General features: G+C 36.9%; 1 protein-coding gene and 1 long non-coding RNA gene across 5 annotated transcripts in view; one reads left to right on the forward strand and one right to left on the reverse strand.

The window, feature by feature from the left end:
• The window catches only part of klf8 (Kruppel like factor 8), a 79,700-nt gene extending 65,660 nt beyond the window's left edge, over positions 1-14,040 (forward strand). For all 4 annotated transcript variants that reach the window (NM_001080003.2, XM_005170274.6, XM_068215909.1 and 1 more), the window contains exons 4-6: positions 4,909-5,020; positions 9,059-9,201; positions 11,344-14,040. In NM_001080003.2, coding sequence (NP_001073472.1) covers positions 4,909-5,020; positions 9,059-9,201; positions 11,344-11,525 — 437 coding nt within the window. In that variant the 3' untranslated portion in view covers positions 11,526-14,040. The remainder of the gene's footprint in view (positions 1-4,908; positions 5,021-9,058; positions 9,202-11,343) is intronic.
• LOC141379900 (uncharacterized) lies at positions 13,241-16,867 on the reverse strand. Its single transcript, XR_012396865.1, has 2 exons — positions 15,794-16,867; positions 13,241-15,046 (listed from the first exon to the last, which is right to left on the reverse strand). It is a non-coding gene; the product is annotated as an uncharacterized lncRNA (long non-coding RNA).
• Between the last annotated feature and the right edge of the window lie 228 nt (positions 16,868-17,095).

A 17,095-nucleotide genomic window follows, 5' to 3' on the forward strand; every position in this document is an offset into this window, starting at 1 on the left:
GCTTAAGTGATTTTGAAAAAATTCTACAGTAAAATAAGTCTAAAGTAAACTGCTGGTCTGACTTCTATTTTGAAAACGTATCCCTTGTAATGATATATTTGCTAAAGAGACTCAATCTAATTACGTTTCTTATACTAAAAATATGTTTAAATCTGTGCATTCTTCAGTTTTGTGGTGTAAATGTTTATTTGGCTAAATGCGTTTAAACAGCCTCAAACTAAATGCGTGTCCACTGCGCTGTTGTTGTCGCATTGGTAGTGACGTGTTTTTTGGAGTGCCTGCTGTCTAGTGAGGTGCTGAGCGGGCATTTAGGGCCTACTCACACGTTTAAGAAGTGTGAGTGCGCTGAATCGGGCTCAAGCACGGCTCATTTAGCCGGCCCTGGCTCGGTTGGAATAGGTGGGCCAGAGTGCGGTTCACTTGGGCTTTGGCGCGGTATGTTTGTAGTGTGAGTGCAAAACGCCCGAAACTGAAAGCGAGACGTGACTTTTAAGGGACTGTATCATATGGATTTATTCATCATTCTTACTGTTCAGTGAATGCAAACTCCTTACTGCACGACAGCTGCGCACCTTTACCAAACCTCCTTATTGCTGCAGCACGAGGGCTTCATGATTGTTTATGAGCGCCAAAAGTGGCGGATCTGTTCGGCGAAATATCTGACTGCGTGTTACCGCATGCCTAAGGACTGTTTGGCGAAATATTTGACTGCATGTCACTGCATAACAAACAACTTAAACGATATAGCTAGAGAAATCTCCACTGTGCTGCTGAGTGAGAGAGCGCTTCTCACTGAACAGCGCAGCAGCGATGACGTAAGCGTGTCTAGGCCCGATTGTGGTGTGAGTGCGGGCCGTCGGGGGAGACAGGAGGGGGGACAAGCGTGCTTTGGCCCGGTTCGAGGCAACTGTACCTAGTGTGAGTATGGCCTTAATGTTCAACACCGAGAGATCATAGTTTTGTTTTTAAGTCATTGACTTTAAACCTGCAATGGTACCATGCGAAATTCTCAGTATCATAGCAACCGACTGAAAAAATAAATAATGCGCTGCAAAAATGTTTACAGCTGTGCATTTTCCCAACTTGCTCACATTTCTGCTGCGCAAATGTAAAAGTTATGGGATGCATTTAAAAAAAAAACTTTTCTGCATTGTACCAAAATGCCATTGTCAAACTTTGAGTGGAAATACAGCTATTGAAAATATATGTTAATAGCACGTGGAAACAAGAAAATTGTTGCATCCCAAATGACACACTATACTACCTGACAAAGTCTTGTTGTCGCTCCCAGTTGTAAGAGAAACAAATAATCACTTGACTTCTAGTTAATCATTTGAAAAGTGGCAGAAGGCAGAATTTTCCAATGAATCATCTGTTGAACTGCATCCCAATCAGCACAAATACTGCAGAAGACCTATTGCAACCCACATGGTCCCAAGATTCTCATGGAAATCAGTCAAGTTTAATGAAGAAAAGATTATGATTTGGGGTTAACTTCAGTTTGGGGGCATGCGAGAGATCTGCAGAGTGGATGGCAACATCAATAGCTTGATGTATCAAGACATCTTATCTTTGCTGCCCATTACATTATAAACCACAGGAGGGGTCAAATTCTTGAGTAGGATACCGCTCCTTTTCATACTTCAGCCTCCACATCAAAGTTCCTGAAAGCAAAGAATTCAAGGTGCTCCAGGATTGGCCAGCCCAGTCACCGGATAATAAACATTATTAAGCATGTCTGAGGTGAAATAGAGGAGGCATTGAAGATGAATCCAAAGAATCTTGATGAACTCTGGGAGTCCTGCAAGAACGCTTTGTTTGTTTTTTCAGACGACTTTATTAATAAGTTATTTGAGCCATTGCAGAGATGAATGGATGCAGTCGTCCAAGTTCATGGGAGTCGCACACATTATTAATACTTTTTCCGCTGCACCATGACTTTATATTCTATACTGTATATTATTTCTGTTAACTGACAAGACTTTTGTCTAGACAAACACAGACCTTACCATCCTAATTAATTAATAATCAAGGCATGATCATATTTTATTTTAGTAAAATACGTGTAATCTAGAGGCCTTTGCCTTTCATATAAGCCACTTCTGAGACCAAATGTTAAACTAGAAGTCAAGTTATTATTTGCTTTATTTCTTAAAGGTGACAAGACTCTTGTCAGGTAGTGTATAGATTATGCACTTTAGAATTTAGTGTCATCTTCAAACCATTCCCCAGTCGACGTTTAACAGTTAACGCTTTTGTAAAATAAATTGGCAAGTTACCAAATAGTACAACCCCAGTCACCACCAGGTGGTGGCATAAGAAAATTTTAATTACACTATCCGAAATGAAAAAGTAGTTCAACCTCAGAGCCTAATAACTCCTCCTCATTTGCTATGTGAAAAAGCTGCGACCGTTGAGTGCATGAACATTCCACACTTCTTTTGTTATCGGTTGAATAATTACGTCATGCGGTATTCAAAGTGCACTTATTCTTTTTAAAGTATTCAGAGTGAATGAGCTACTTACACTATTTATGCTACAAAATGACACAGAATAGTGCATAAGAATGCAATTTTGGAGTTTATTGATGTGTTTTTCTCTACTAAATAATGTGAGGCAGTTGTGGTGGGGGGAGAGGACATTTAGTGAATGGACGGCACCCTTCCCCCTTTCATTTAGCAGATAATCTTAATACTCTTTGGCATCTCCAAATCATCTGCAACGGCTTGGGTTAAAGGTCACGTCAGGAGATATCAGCCCAGAACTCAAACTGGCCACACCTTGCCTATATGTCAATATGGAACATAAATTTAGCTTATTTCTTCCTCCCCCCCCCCCCTCCTCTTTTCTTTGTCCTGTGGAGTCGAGAACTGTGTGCTTGCCAAAAAACACAAAGAAAGCTTCTCACAAATTTAAAATAATGGTCTGAATCATATTAGGTCCTGGAAGTGATGTTGTTTGAATTAAATTGTAGGCAGGAAGGCTGTTCTGGTCTTGATTTAATGGCTTATTTGAGAAATGGCTCCAGTGTTCCACTCACACCTCATTTAAGTGGGAGGCTTTTTTAAACAAACGCAACGTGTGAACCGAACAGTATATACATATATAGCCGGGTTCAAATGAGACCTTGTTGGAAATCTAAAAATTCGAATTTTAAAGGGGACCTATTATATCACTTTTCACAAGATGTAAAATAAGTCTCTGATGTCCATTGAGTGTGTATGTTAAAATTCAGCTCAAAATATTTCATGGATAATTTTTTATAACTCTTTTAGGCTCCTTTTAGGCTTTGATCTTAATTGTGCATTTGTGTCACTTTAAATTCAAATTTTTCCAGCTCTCTTTTTAAAAGAGGACAGAGCTATAAATGCCTGTGTGTCATAATATATCTCTGTATTGTATATTTAGAGTGTGTGTTATTTGCAGATTTAAGAACCAGACAAAACTGTTGTATGTATGTATGGATGGATGTATGTATGTATGCATGTATGCATGTATGTATGCATGCGCGTGTGTGTATGTGTGATTGTATGCATATATACACACACAACCACAGTAAATTTAGATATAAACATATGTATAGATACAGAAATAAAGATATAGATATATAGATAGTATTTTGCGGTACTATATATATACTTGTACTATATATAGTACTTACACACACACACACACACACACACAGAGTAGAAGTCAGAATTATTAGCCCACTTTTGAATTTTTTTTCTTTTTTAAATATTTCACAAATTATGTTTAACAGAGTAAGGAAATTTTCTCAGTATGTCTAATAATATTTTTTTCTTCTGGAGAAAGTCTTATTTGTCTTAATTCGACAAGAATAAAAACAGTTTTTAAGTTTTTATGAACTAGTTTATGTTTGACTGTCAACAGAAAAAAACATCATTATACAATAACTTGCCTAACTACTAATCTGCCTAGTTAACCTAATTAACCTAGTTAAGCCTCAGGTGAACGATGTAGGAATTACAACAGTTTGCATTTGTGCCTCCTACTTGTTAAGGGACCAAAAGTAATTGGACAGAATACTTATAAATCAAACTTTTACTTTTTAATACTTGGTTGCAAATATATATATTTAAGTTTGAGTAGCTTATTTTTTATTTTTCTAATTAATTGTAGTATTTATTATTAGTTTTTTAATTATTATGCCTGTAGAGATTTTATTTATTTTTAAACTGGACAAAACTAAGAAATGTATTTTTGGTAACTAACTTTAAAAAATTCTTGTTAAGGCCAGTTACTGCAATCATAGGTGTTCATAAGACTGTCATGACAACTTTATAATCATGACGTGACACAAGTCATATATATGAAGCAGATTTCATGCATGTTTATGACAACAAGTCATTCGCTCTGTTATGTCAAAGGGAAATGAGAGATTGTTTGAGATGTCTTTAGGACAGCTTGACATTACCAAGACAACATACAACTTGTCGTAAAAAACATTTTCATGATAAATTCAATTGTTCCACTGTAGTTGAGGTCCAGAAAAATACGAAGGACCCTGTTATAATATTCATGACACAGTTATAAACTCCTCATGAAATGTTTATAACAGATTTAGTACAAGTTAAGTTGTCTTGGTAATGTCAAGTTGTCATGAAAAAGAGGCGGTCAGGTTCTGTTGTCTTATAATGTCAATGACAAAGACATCTCACGTTTGCATTTAAAACAACATAACTGAACTTATGACACTAAATGACAGTTGTTATAAGCATGCATAAAATCTCTTTCTTATTCGTGACGTTACTTCTTTAAGTAAATTGTTGCCATTTGTTTTCCTTATATTTATGTTTATATGTTATTATTATATTCAACTCATTATTGAAATACAAATCAGCATTTAAGTCTAATCTCTTATTTTTCTTCTCTTGTGTGTGTTTTCAGTGCGCATAAAGCCGGGCTCCACCTCTCCAGTGGAGTATCAGTCTGAAAGTGATGCTGAGAGCGGCACAGAGTCTGGATCGGCCTCTTTTAGCACGCAAGGGATGGAACCTAGGTGAGGGAGAAACGGCATCTGCATATACATCTATCTCCATGCTTTCATCTAGAAATATATATGGCAGGGTAACTGGCATCCTGGTCTAATGGCATCACTGCACCACTTCTCTGGACGATTACATAACCTTCAGCACACTGGAGGCCCGTGGCTCTTCTTTGCCTTGATTACAAGCTGGATGCATCCTCTTCTGTTGTGTGTGTGTGTGTGAGTTGCTGGGCAGGGTTCTCTCCAAACTGGGTGTAAACAATGTTACATAACTTGCAATGTCGTCACACCTTTGAAACACAGAGTAAAATGCAAAGAAGGACAGACAGAAGTGGCTGGGCAGTCAGCAGAATGAAGATCAAGAGGGTCTTTCGTGTAGAATTGTTCGAACATGCGGGCAGATGATTGTTGGAAGAGGGAAAAATTCTATGGAAATGAGTTGGGAGAATGAGGGGAAAGGGAGTGAACTGGTTTACAGTGAGGGAGGGGAAAGGAAGAGGTTGAGAAGGAGAAAGAAAGAGGAAGGAAAGGAGGAGAAAGAAAAAACATGACAGGGGGAGGGGGATTGGGAGAGGGATCGGCATTGAACTGGAAGCTCTCCAGCTGTATGGAATTTAGATACACATACAGATTTGCTCGTCAGCGCCCCCTGGTGGACACATGAGGCTCTCGCGTGAGGGTCGTGAGTCACAGTGTCATGGTGCTACAGTATTTGCATATATTAGTCATAATTCTGTGATGGCCCAGAATCATTTTAAGTAGCATTTTCATAATGCCAGGTTATAACATGCATGCATAACCATTAGCGGCTACTGTTTGGTTCTATTAATATTGATTTTACTTTATGAAATCAGCGGAAATCACAGAACAGAGAGGTAGAATATAATTCCGTATGAGTTTATAGTGTGTGTGTGTGTGTTTATACACACACACACACACGCATATATATATATATATATATATGTATGTATGTATGTATGCATGTATGTATATGTGTATGTATGTATGTGTACGTATGTATGTATGTATATATATATATATACATACATACATATACACACACACACACACACACACACACACACACATACATATATATATATATAAATAAATATATAAATAAATATATATAAATAAATAAATATATATATATATATATATATATATATATATATATATATATATATATATATATATATATATATACATATATATATATATATATATATATATATATATACATATACACACACACACACACACACACACACACACACACACACACACACACACACACACACACACAGTTGAAGTCAGAATTATTAGCCCCCTTTTGATTTTGATTTTTTGAATATTTCCCAAATGATGTTTAACAGAGCAATGACAATTTCACAGTATGCCTGATAATATTTTTTTCTTCTGGAAAAAGTCTTATTTGTTTTATTTTGGCTAGAATAAAAGCAGTTATAAATTTTTTAAAAACCATTTTTGAGACAAAATTATTAGCCCCTTTAAGCTATTTTTTTTCGATAGTCTACAGAACAAACCATCATTATACAATAACTTGCCTTATTGTCTTAAAAAATATCAAGTAAAATATTATTTACTGTCATCATGGCAAAGATAAAATAAATCTGTTATTAGAAATAAGTTTTTAAAACTATTATGCTTAGAAGAGTGTTGAAACAATCTTCCCTCCATTAAACAGAAATTAGGGAAAAAATATACAGAGGCGCTAATAATTCTGACTTCAACTGTATGTATATATATATATATATATATATATATATATATATATATATATATATATATATATATATATATGTAAACACACGTGTGTGTGTGTATTGAACAACACCCATTTTTGTCTTGATATGAAAGATATATCAATGTGCAATACTGTATATGTAATATAGTGTTGGGCTAAAAGTAATACATAAAAGTTTTAAGTTTATCTTACTCTAAATAAGGCAAAAATAACAACACATACTGCCTTTCTTTGAAAAATAAATAACAATTTAGTTTGTTTTGTTTTGCTTTTCCCCAACACTGTCTATAATTGAACGTCATATAAACAGTCACTTTGTTTTTTTACTAGATGAATCAGGATAGTGTCAGGTCACTGTGTAATGCTGGTGGAGGAAAACGTTTCCTGACTCACTCCTCCAAAACATCCTAAGTGGCTTAATAATATTTAGGTCTGGTGACTGTGCAGGCCATGGGAGAAGGTCATCTTGCTGTGTGTATTGGTGCGTTATCATCCTGATACACAGCACTGTCTTCAGGATACAATGTTTGAACTATTGGATTCACATGGTCCTCCAGAATGATTTGGTAGTCCTTGGCAGTGAAATGGCCATCTAACAGAAGTGTTGGGCCTAGGGAATGTCATGATATTGCAGCCCAAACCTTCACTGATCACCCCACACTAACTCTCTCGGATATGGGAAAGACAGTGAAGGTGGTCTCATGTGATAGTGGAAAACATTTTCCTCCACCAGCATCACATGGTGACCTGGACACTGTTCTGCAAGCCTTTTATTTACTATAAATTATGAGCAAAAGTTTTTGGTAACACTTTATAATAACTACACACTATGAACCATTTATTAAGCATTAGCATGTAGTGAATTCATTATTTGTTAAGCATTGACTCTACATTAATAAATGTTAGTAAGCAGTTTATAACTGCAGCTACAAATGCTCTATTCTTGACTTATAAGCACCTATATAATGTGCTTAATAATTGTATTTTCATACTTAGATAACAATTTATTTTTCTTTACTAAATTAAGTATTGCATTATTTACAAACCAGTTGTATTTAAGAGTAGTTGAGGGTTTTAAGAATCATTCAGAATGAGTTAGAAAATTATTAATAAACTATTGAAATCAACATTTATATATCTTTAATAGTTAACTAATATGTTAATAAATGCTTTATTAACTCAACTTCATGCAGTTTTGTGACCTAATCTAAAATGAGGACTATTCATGCTTTATAAATCCCTTATAAATGACTAATAAAGGCTCAGAATCAAATAAACAAGAATCTCTGCAATCTTTTCTAAAAAGTAAAAATTATTGTAAAGTTCAAACATTGCCAAACAACAGGAGTGTCAAAATACGACATAATACTGGATAAAACAACAACAACAATACAATAGTTTAACAATGTAATAAGATGCAATGTTTAAACTCTACAGTGATTTTATTTTAGATTAGGTTGCAAAGATTTATTTTTCAATTGAAGTACAGTTTCATTTGTGTATCTTTAAATGAATAGGAATGAATAATGTCATTTTTTTAATAATTTAACTGAGCCTTTATTTGTGATTTATAAGGGATTTATAACGCATAAATAGTCCTCACTTTAGATTGAGTCACAAAACTAGGTGAAGTTGAGTTAATAAAGCATTTATTAATATACATAGTAACCATTAATATATGCCTGAATAATCAGAAACCCTCAACTACTCTTAAATACAAATGGTTTGTAAATAATGCGATACCTAATTTAGTAATGAAAAATAAATCATTAACAAAGCATGAAAATACAATTATTAAGCGCATTTTAAATATGTTTGTAAGTCAAGAATAGAGCATTTGTAGCTGCAGTTATAAACTGCTTTCTAACGCTGATTAATATAGAGTTAATGCTTAGCAGATAATGAAGTCACTATTTGCTGATGCTTAATAAATGATTTGTGGTACCAAGTTTTTTTTTTTTTTTCACAAAGCTTCAATAATTTAGAAACGTTATAAAGATGCATAATATATAATACAGTTTGCTTTATAGAGTTAAACGTGTTACAGTGTTTGTGTTATTCACCTATTGTGATCACTGTAATCCAGTGGACTTTTGATGGATTAATCTGTTTTGCTCATAAAAAATAATGCTGAATGTTTGTACCTGCCTTCACATGCTCAAACTCTCCTGTAATCTTTAGATTATTGCAGAGGTTCAAGTTTGACTGCAGCTGGTCGCCCCACCTTAACTCAAATCTCAAATGTTTTGTGTGTGTGTGTGTGTGTGTGTGTTTTTTTGTAGTATAAATACAGATGTGGACATTCCAGCTGACCCTGACTCACCGGACATGAAGAGACGACGCGTTCACATGTGTGATTATGACGGCTGTAACAAAGTCTACACCAAGAGCTCACATCTAAAAGCCCATCGCAGAATACACACAGGTACACGCACCTTTCTGGCATTATCTTCATCAATACTGTTATTAATATTTATTAGGCCTGGGACAAGCTGATGGTCAGCCGTTGGGCTTTGTCGCTCAGGCTAGTTGGTTTGGTGTGTTCCACATGTCACCTCTCGATGGGTTAACTGTAATTTTGCTACATTTCTCAAATATTTGCAAAAACTTTGGATTATTTGATTATCACACATATTTGCTTGAGTGAAACTTACTGTGATAATGGTACTGAACACTGCTTTGTCTGTGCATCTCTGAAGTTTGGTTTCCTTTTGCGGAACGAGAAAACCGACTGCTGCCCCCCTCAGATCAGAAAGACATGTTTTCTGCACTGGCTCCCATTTCAGTAGGCTTTTATCCATTTGGTGTGTTCATGAACAGCTTTTTGCTCTGGCGACAGCGCAGTTGATCGCTAGTTGTTTGGCATAGGCTTAGAGTGTCCTTGTTCTTAGATGCACCTGTAAATTGAACAGTGAACAGTGAACAGTATTGATTGTTTAAAAACAGCCAATTATGAAAGTCCAGTATATAATGGTAAACAAGAGGATGGGAAATAAAATTCATACAATCTTTAAAGAAAATATACCATCTATAAATCACTTGAGTGGAATTACTTATTTTATTGATTAGTTATTTATTAATAATAATAATAATAAAAGTTGGGGGCGGTCGGAGCAATCTGAAAGTGAAGACCAATGGGTGTTGGGCAGTGTGCTTGAGCGATCCCGATGGCCAGTCCACCCCTATTGCGCAAGTGACAAAAAAAGGTATCTAAGTTTAACATGGTGCTGTAAAATCGATCTTTTGCTTATTTTACTATTGCTTTTACTTTAACCTAACGTAATCACCCCAGGGGCTACAATACAATAGAAACTCATTAAAGCTTATGGCATTTATTTGCTTGTTGTTTTTTTAATTATTAAAGTACACATGAAATCAAAACTAACCATATGATTTTCATTCATTCATTCATTCATTCATTTTCTTGTCGGCTTAGTCCCTTTATTAATCCGGGGTCGCCACAGCGGAATGAACCGCCAACTTATCCAGCAAGTTTTTACACAGCAGATGCCCTTCCAGCCGCAACCCATCTCTGGGAAACATCCACACACACACTCATACAGTACGGACAATTTAGCTTACCCAATTCACCTTTACTGCATGTCTTTAGACTGTGGGGGAAACCGGAGCACCCGGAGGAAACCCACGCGAAGGCAGGGAGAACATGCAATCTCCACACAGAAACACCAACTGAGCCGAGGCTCGAACCAGCGACCCAGCGACCTTCTTGCTGTGAGGCGACAGCACTACCTACTGCGCCACTGCCTCGCCTAACCATATGTTTTTTTTTAACTCTCATTGCTAGTTTTGTATTGAACAATTCATCAGTGCATGTCATTAAGAAAAAAAAGTTTTCCCTTCTTTCTTTTTTTACCCAGGTTCTGCAGTTTGCAATCTCCTGAATTTTGCTTGCCAATCTTAAGCCAATTGTTATGGAGTGTTTTGGTTCAATTTAGAATTTCCCCAACCACTGCAGAGCCTGGGGGACCAGAATGCTCCGACTTGTCCCCCCTGATCCAAGTTTGCCCTTCTAACCTAAAAATAAAATCTGGAAATGTACTTCCTGCTTGTTTTAAGTTACGTCTGCTTGAGGTGTTGGACATAGTTAAGAAGGTGTCTGTTGTAATAACTCTCCCCAAATCCTTTTCCTGAGCTTTCTAAATGAAATACATACTTTTCTACGTTTAAGCAGCTTGCTGTAGAAAAAACAAGCTACGCTCACTGTTTGTTCATTTAATATTTCATTTCTCTAGGAACTTTGTCGTAGTATGAAAAAAAAAAGTTGCAGCTTCCTGTTCATGCCGACTTTAACTACTATTTTATTTATTTTTTGTTAGTTAAGCATAAACTATAGGAAATCTAATAGTTTAATTTATTTAAATAAATACATTTATTTATTTATTTAATTTAATAAATTTATTTAATAAATGTATTTAATTTTTGAAATCACCATGTAACCCCCACTTTGGGAAGCACTGCACTAGATAGGACGATTGACCAATCCAAGTTATTCCTGACTGTCATATAATCAGTTTATTGACATGTTTATGTTTTTGTTTTTTTATAGGTGAAAAACCATACCAGTGCACATGGGAGGGCTGTACCTGGCGCTTTGCCCGCTCGGATGAGCTGACGCGGCACTTTCGCAAGCACACCGGCATCAAACCCTTTCGCTGCACCGACTGCGACCGCAGTTTCTCGCGCTCTGATCACCTGGCACTTCACCGACGGCGCCACGTCATGATGTGAAACTCTGTCCACCTCACCATCCCCAGCCCTCACCTCCCTGCTTGCTCCTCAGGAGACCTGCGCGCTCTTCAGGGGGTCCAAACGCTGTCGACGCCACCCGTCCAGTCTCCAGATACGAACCTTTGTATTGAATAAGGAGAATAAAAATGGTAGGTGGCACGATCATATTGGTGACCCCCCCCCCACCTCCTGGTCAGAACATGGCTGCAGTTTATCGCCATGCTTTTAGAAGCCACAAACCGCTCATCCCGTCCACTGGTGACGTCCACCACCATCTCAATGCCTGATCATTAGCCGTTACTTGAAGAGACTACAAGGAAGGCAAAACCGCACTGCTACGAGCAGAGAGAGTGATGATTGGGAAAGGTACTGTTTATTAAAATGAAACCAGTAAAGAGATGCACAAGAAAGTCAAGGATTTTATGCAAGATGGTGAGGAAGAAGTAGAGTTACGTAATGAGTTGATCGTTTTAATGATATTGGTGGGTTGAAGATGCATCTACAGCTGCCTCGTTGAATTCTTACGTTTGCTTTACGTCGTTTTAAATTCGCTCTACCTGAATTTTAGTTTGCGTGTTGATGGAGGTTGGCGTAGAGCACATTGTTAAGACAGCTGAAGATGTACCATACCCCTTTTTAGTGTTTTAACAAATCAGTTAGGGCCCTTTTCTGATATTTACCCTAACCCAAATGAGAAGTAGAGGCAGGGGGCTGACAAGACTGTGAATTTTTTGTACGTTTCTTTTTCTTGATTAGTATACGTCGTCTAAGCATCTTCCCGAAAATAGTTTGGCGCAAATAACAGTATTTGTTTTTCTGTTGTATTTTTAAAAAAAGCCAAAAATGGCGTCTAACAGAATTCACACCCATCAGAAGGTGTTCTTTACCTAACCTTTAGATATTATTTGATAAGGCTGTGAAAATACATAAAAAAGAATCAACTTGCAGGGAAAGGGGGAGCTTGTTAAATTGATGTGTGTGTGTGTGTGTTTGTGTGTGTGTGTGTGTGTGTGTGTATAAGCACATTTGTAAAAACATAATCAGAGATATAATAGTAGAGATGTCTAAACGCAGTTACTTCTAGCCCATCAGAGCCTTAATTGAAGTAAACGTGCAAATCTAATTTGCGCAACAGGTTTTCAGAGTTCCTCAGGGTTCAGTTATGGGACCCCTATTTTTGCGAGGCACCCTGAAAATCCCTATTTGCACCGAGTTCAGCGTAGCAAAACATGTCTTAACAGCTCCTGATATGCATGATATGCAAAAATACCCCTTCCCCTGAAAAAAAAAAATGCTGTTAATGTTATTTGACGTTGATGTCATGAAAATGTTGGGCACAGTCCATCTAAACCTAAAGAGAAAGGGTCTCTTGGACACATTTCGTCCCTCTAGCTAGCACTCATAGCCATGGTCATAATTTCAATCGCTAGCAGCTAGCTAATTGTGCGCATTTCGCCTTTTTATTTCGATTCCAGCCTTTAAGAGTTAAGCGCATGTCTGCAACAGCTTCACGATCTTGGATCCGGATGCATCCGTACTTTTTTTTTTCACTTCAACTCTAAAACGTTCCTAAGCACATCTAGAAGAGTATATGCATTCGATTGCGATTCTTTCTTCTTTCTTTTAAAACTGTTCAAAGACACGCAGACAATGATTAATTAAGGAATTAATGTACATACTGTAAATAATCGACAAAGTTCTTGAATAAATGTAACGGGTGGATTTCTATTTTTAACACTGACTAGATAATGTGAAATATTTGTTTTGGTTTTTATTTTTGAAATCCTTGAATGGAGTTCCCAAATGTGTTGTACACCCTTAAAAGTGTTGCATGGAGGGTAGATTATTTTTCGTTGTGAAGTCGGTGAGCATGTCTAAGCATCGGTGCCCTGACAGACGTGGCCTATAAGCACTGATAATCCACACAGAATCAATGAAATGTGTACAACTATTCGTAGCACATGCACGGCCTATTTCTAATAACCACGAGACATGCCGGTCAAACTTCTACGTTCATATCATCCTAAATCGACATTATTCTATTCCAAGATGGCATAATGTTGGGAGTCGGCCCCCTTATCAATGTTTAAGTGCCCATGACTGAAATTTGTGACATCCTCGTCTATCTGTGCACGTTTGCTTTCATCATTTGTATCTGATTTGTTTTGGAAAAGTGCGCTCGAATCATGACAGGGTTTGGGTTTGGTGTGAGTGTATGTGTGCAAGTGTGTGGTTCTCATGAAATTTCTCTTTTAAACTCAGAATCATAGGTATTTTATATTGAATGCAGTAACTTATGGGCCAGTACTATATTACTCAGTGCAATGCAGTTATCATTATAACAAAAACAAGTAATTAATGTTATTTCTTTTGTATTTGTACAGAACAAGTGTGTAAAGATCAGTGAGGAAAACGCGAGCTTTTTGATACTGTGAGAAATGGTGTTAAAAGTCAGTTTCCCCTGTACAGTTGTGATTACCCACTCCTTTTATAGAATAAAATGTTTTTGGTGCAACTCTGCGTTGTGTATCGTAATTCCGGTGTTATCTTTTTGTTTTTTGTCAAAGAGAAAAGAAACAAAATCAATAAGCAAGGATCAGTGTCTGCTCATGGTGGCTATAATCTAAGATATACTATAAATTTCTTAATAATAATTTACTGTAATTAAAAAACAAGATTCCCCATTTTATATAAATTTACACTAGAGCTGCACGATTCTGGCTAAAATGAGAATCGCGATTTTTTTTTTTTGTTGCTTAAAATAAAGCACGATTCTCTCACGATTCTGTAGGTGTAAAATAAAGGTATGGTAAAAACAAACATATGGCACAACATCGATAATAATATTATGTGTAGGTCTTCTGGTTTCTTTAAATAATTCTATTCTACTTATAATAATTCTGATGTTGAATTATTATGTTTGAGATATATGCTTGCAATCGGTCATATTAGACAATTATATTCACTGGTAAAATCAGACATTTGCCATTATCAGATTATATTCAACATTATATAGGCTAGAGTAGTTATACTGACACTGTAAACATTTATTTTTATGCACAACTGTGTGTTCGCTATGAAAGAAAAAAACATCAAATGCTTGTCACAATTATAACTCTAAAATGCGATATGATCATTTAAATGAAGTGCACACTTTCGGTTTCATTTTGACTGCTAAGTACTGTTAATACTTCCCGCACGGCTCCCAAACGATCACTCTGTGCCACAAACTGAATATTATTTACAATTGTATTACCTGTCACTCACAACATATGCAGGTTCTGTTCCCTAAAGTACACGCGCGCGCATCTATCATTAAGTAGAGCGAGCGGGCGCGCGCCTTTTCTGCTCACGGTCAGCAGCTCACGTCACGTGTGATTTCCCGGCCGTGAAAACATCATTATATAAAGACAAAAATGACATCTTTAGGTGAACTACACCTTATAAATACAGTATGTGACTCATTCAACATCATTTGGAGGTGTCAATGTCACTGAGCAACGTATGTGAAACAATAGCCCCTTTCACACAGTGATACCGGTAAATATCTGGAAAATTTCCGGAACGACTTTACCGGTATATTCAAAAAAGCGCTGTTCACACAGGCGAGGACGTTACGGAAATTTTCCGGAAAAGAGCATTCACACATCCATTCCAAAATACCGGTAAATTCTGACATCATTCACCACAAATGAGCTTTAACGGCTGCGCTTGTATTTGTAAACATTTGCCTAAATTACAAACTCTGTGGATGATCAATATTGTGAACAACTTTCGCAGGATCACTTTCGCATGTCGAGATGTTCATAATATTTGCGTGTGCAGGCGCTCACAGGCACACGCAAAGCTTGAAGGTAAACAAACAACGGCTTATCATAAGCATCTCATCGATGATTATTTACACAGTTGGCATAAAGAAGAACATATAAACGTGATCTGACTAACTTCTAGCAGCTAAATGTGTCTGGAAAAATATTCAAAGGCTTTTATCCTCACAAACCGCGCGGACGTAAATGCGTCTGACTGTTGTGATTGGCTAAAGCAGACGTCTCACGTCAGCACGTTCTAGACGTGCACGCGCTTATTACGGTAATCTTCCTTTTGCGTTCACACAGCGCAGCATTCCGGCAAATTGCCGGTAATGTTACAACTTCTCTTTCCGGAAAATAGCCAGAACGAATTTACCGGTATTTTCAAAAAGGACCTGTTCACACATACAACCACATACAAGAAAGGTCTGTATGTGTGAAAGGGGCTAATGATAACACTCGACCGGCCGCCTTTACTTCTCTCCTGAACTTGAAAATATGATTGACAGAATCGTAGAAATGCAGAATTAAGATCGTCTAGGGCACAGGTGTCAAACTCAGTTCCAAAAGGGCCGCAGCTCTGCACAGTTTAGTTCCAACCCTAATTAAACACACCTGATCAAACTAATTGAGTCCTTCAGGCTTGTTTGAAACCTACAGGTAAGTGTGTTGGAGCAGGGTTGGAACTAAACTGTGCAGGGCTTCGGCCCTCCAGGAATTGAGTTTGACGCCCCTGGTCTAGGGGGTCGAATTGAGATCGTGATCTTTTAACGATTAATTGTGCAGCTCTAATTTACACATTTTGTTTTCTGAGTTGTGGATTTTTAAACCTGGGTGTGTATGAAACGGTATCAAAAATTCCCATCAGGTGAAGTTTTTTTTCCCTCTCCGCTGTCGCCACTGCCTCGCATGGTTCAGGATTGGTAGAGCTACGCATCGATGAATTGGCTCTTCAGTGTTTGGACTCTCAGTAATGATTAAATCACACTGAACTGAGCTAAACTGAACTGAACTAAACTTAAACACTAAAACCTGAACCACACTGTTCCAGTTACTGAACCACACTGTTCCAGTTACTATGACCATTTATGTGAAGCTGCTTTGACACAATCTACATTGTAAAAGCGCTATACAAATAAAGCTGAATTGAATTGAATTGAAAAAAACAAAAAAGTTAACAAATATTTTGATAAACTTAAACTTAAAAGGCACCTATTTTACCTCTTTTACGAGTTAAGCCTTTGGTGTTAGCAGAATGTGTCTGTGAAGTTTTAGCTAAAAAAAAAAACCTCAGTATATTTATTATATAGTGTAGAATTTGCCCATTTTGGTGTCTGAGAATTATGTAGCTGTTTTTGTAGCCTGTGGCTTTAAATTCAAATGAGGTGTTCTCCCTGCGTACCGTTTCCACATGTGTGTCTGCTTCTCATGAGTTACGTCCAGGGCCGGCCCAGTACATTTGGGGCCCTAGCTTGCTTTAAATAGTGAAGTATTGCCATTGCAAACTGGCCCACATTGATTATATTGCTTATTAAATACAATAAAAAAAACAAAAAGTAAAGCCTGATTTCTTCTGCTCAATAACTCTCTGAATGACTTGATCACTTTAAAACAGCACTATTTTTGTCAACTACCAGCTTCAAAAAATGAAGAATTAAACACTCTTTAATAAAGGGACCAGTGATTCCTACTTTGCGTCCTTCTGGTGTGTTTAAAACATATTCTATTAATTTAGTAAACAGATTGAAGATTCTATAAAAG

The sequence above is a fragment of the Danio rerio genome, chromosome 21 (genome assembly GCF_049306965.1).
Source record: "Danio rerio strain Tuebingen ecotype United States chromosome 21, GRCz12tu, whole genome shotgun sequence".
Taxonomy (NCBI): Eukaryota; Metazoa; Chordata; class Actinopteri; order Cypriniformes; family Danionidae; genus Danio; species Danio rerio.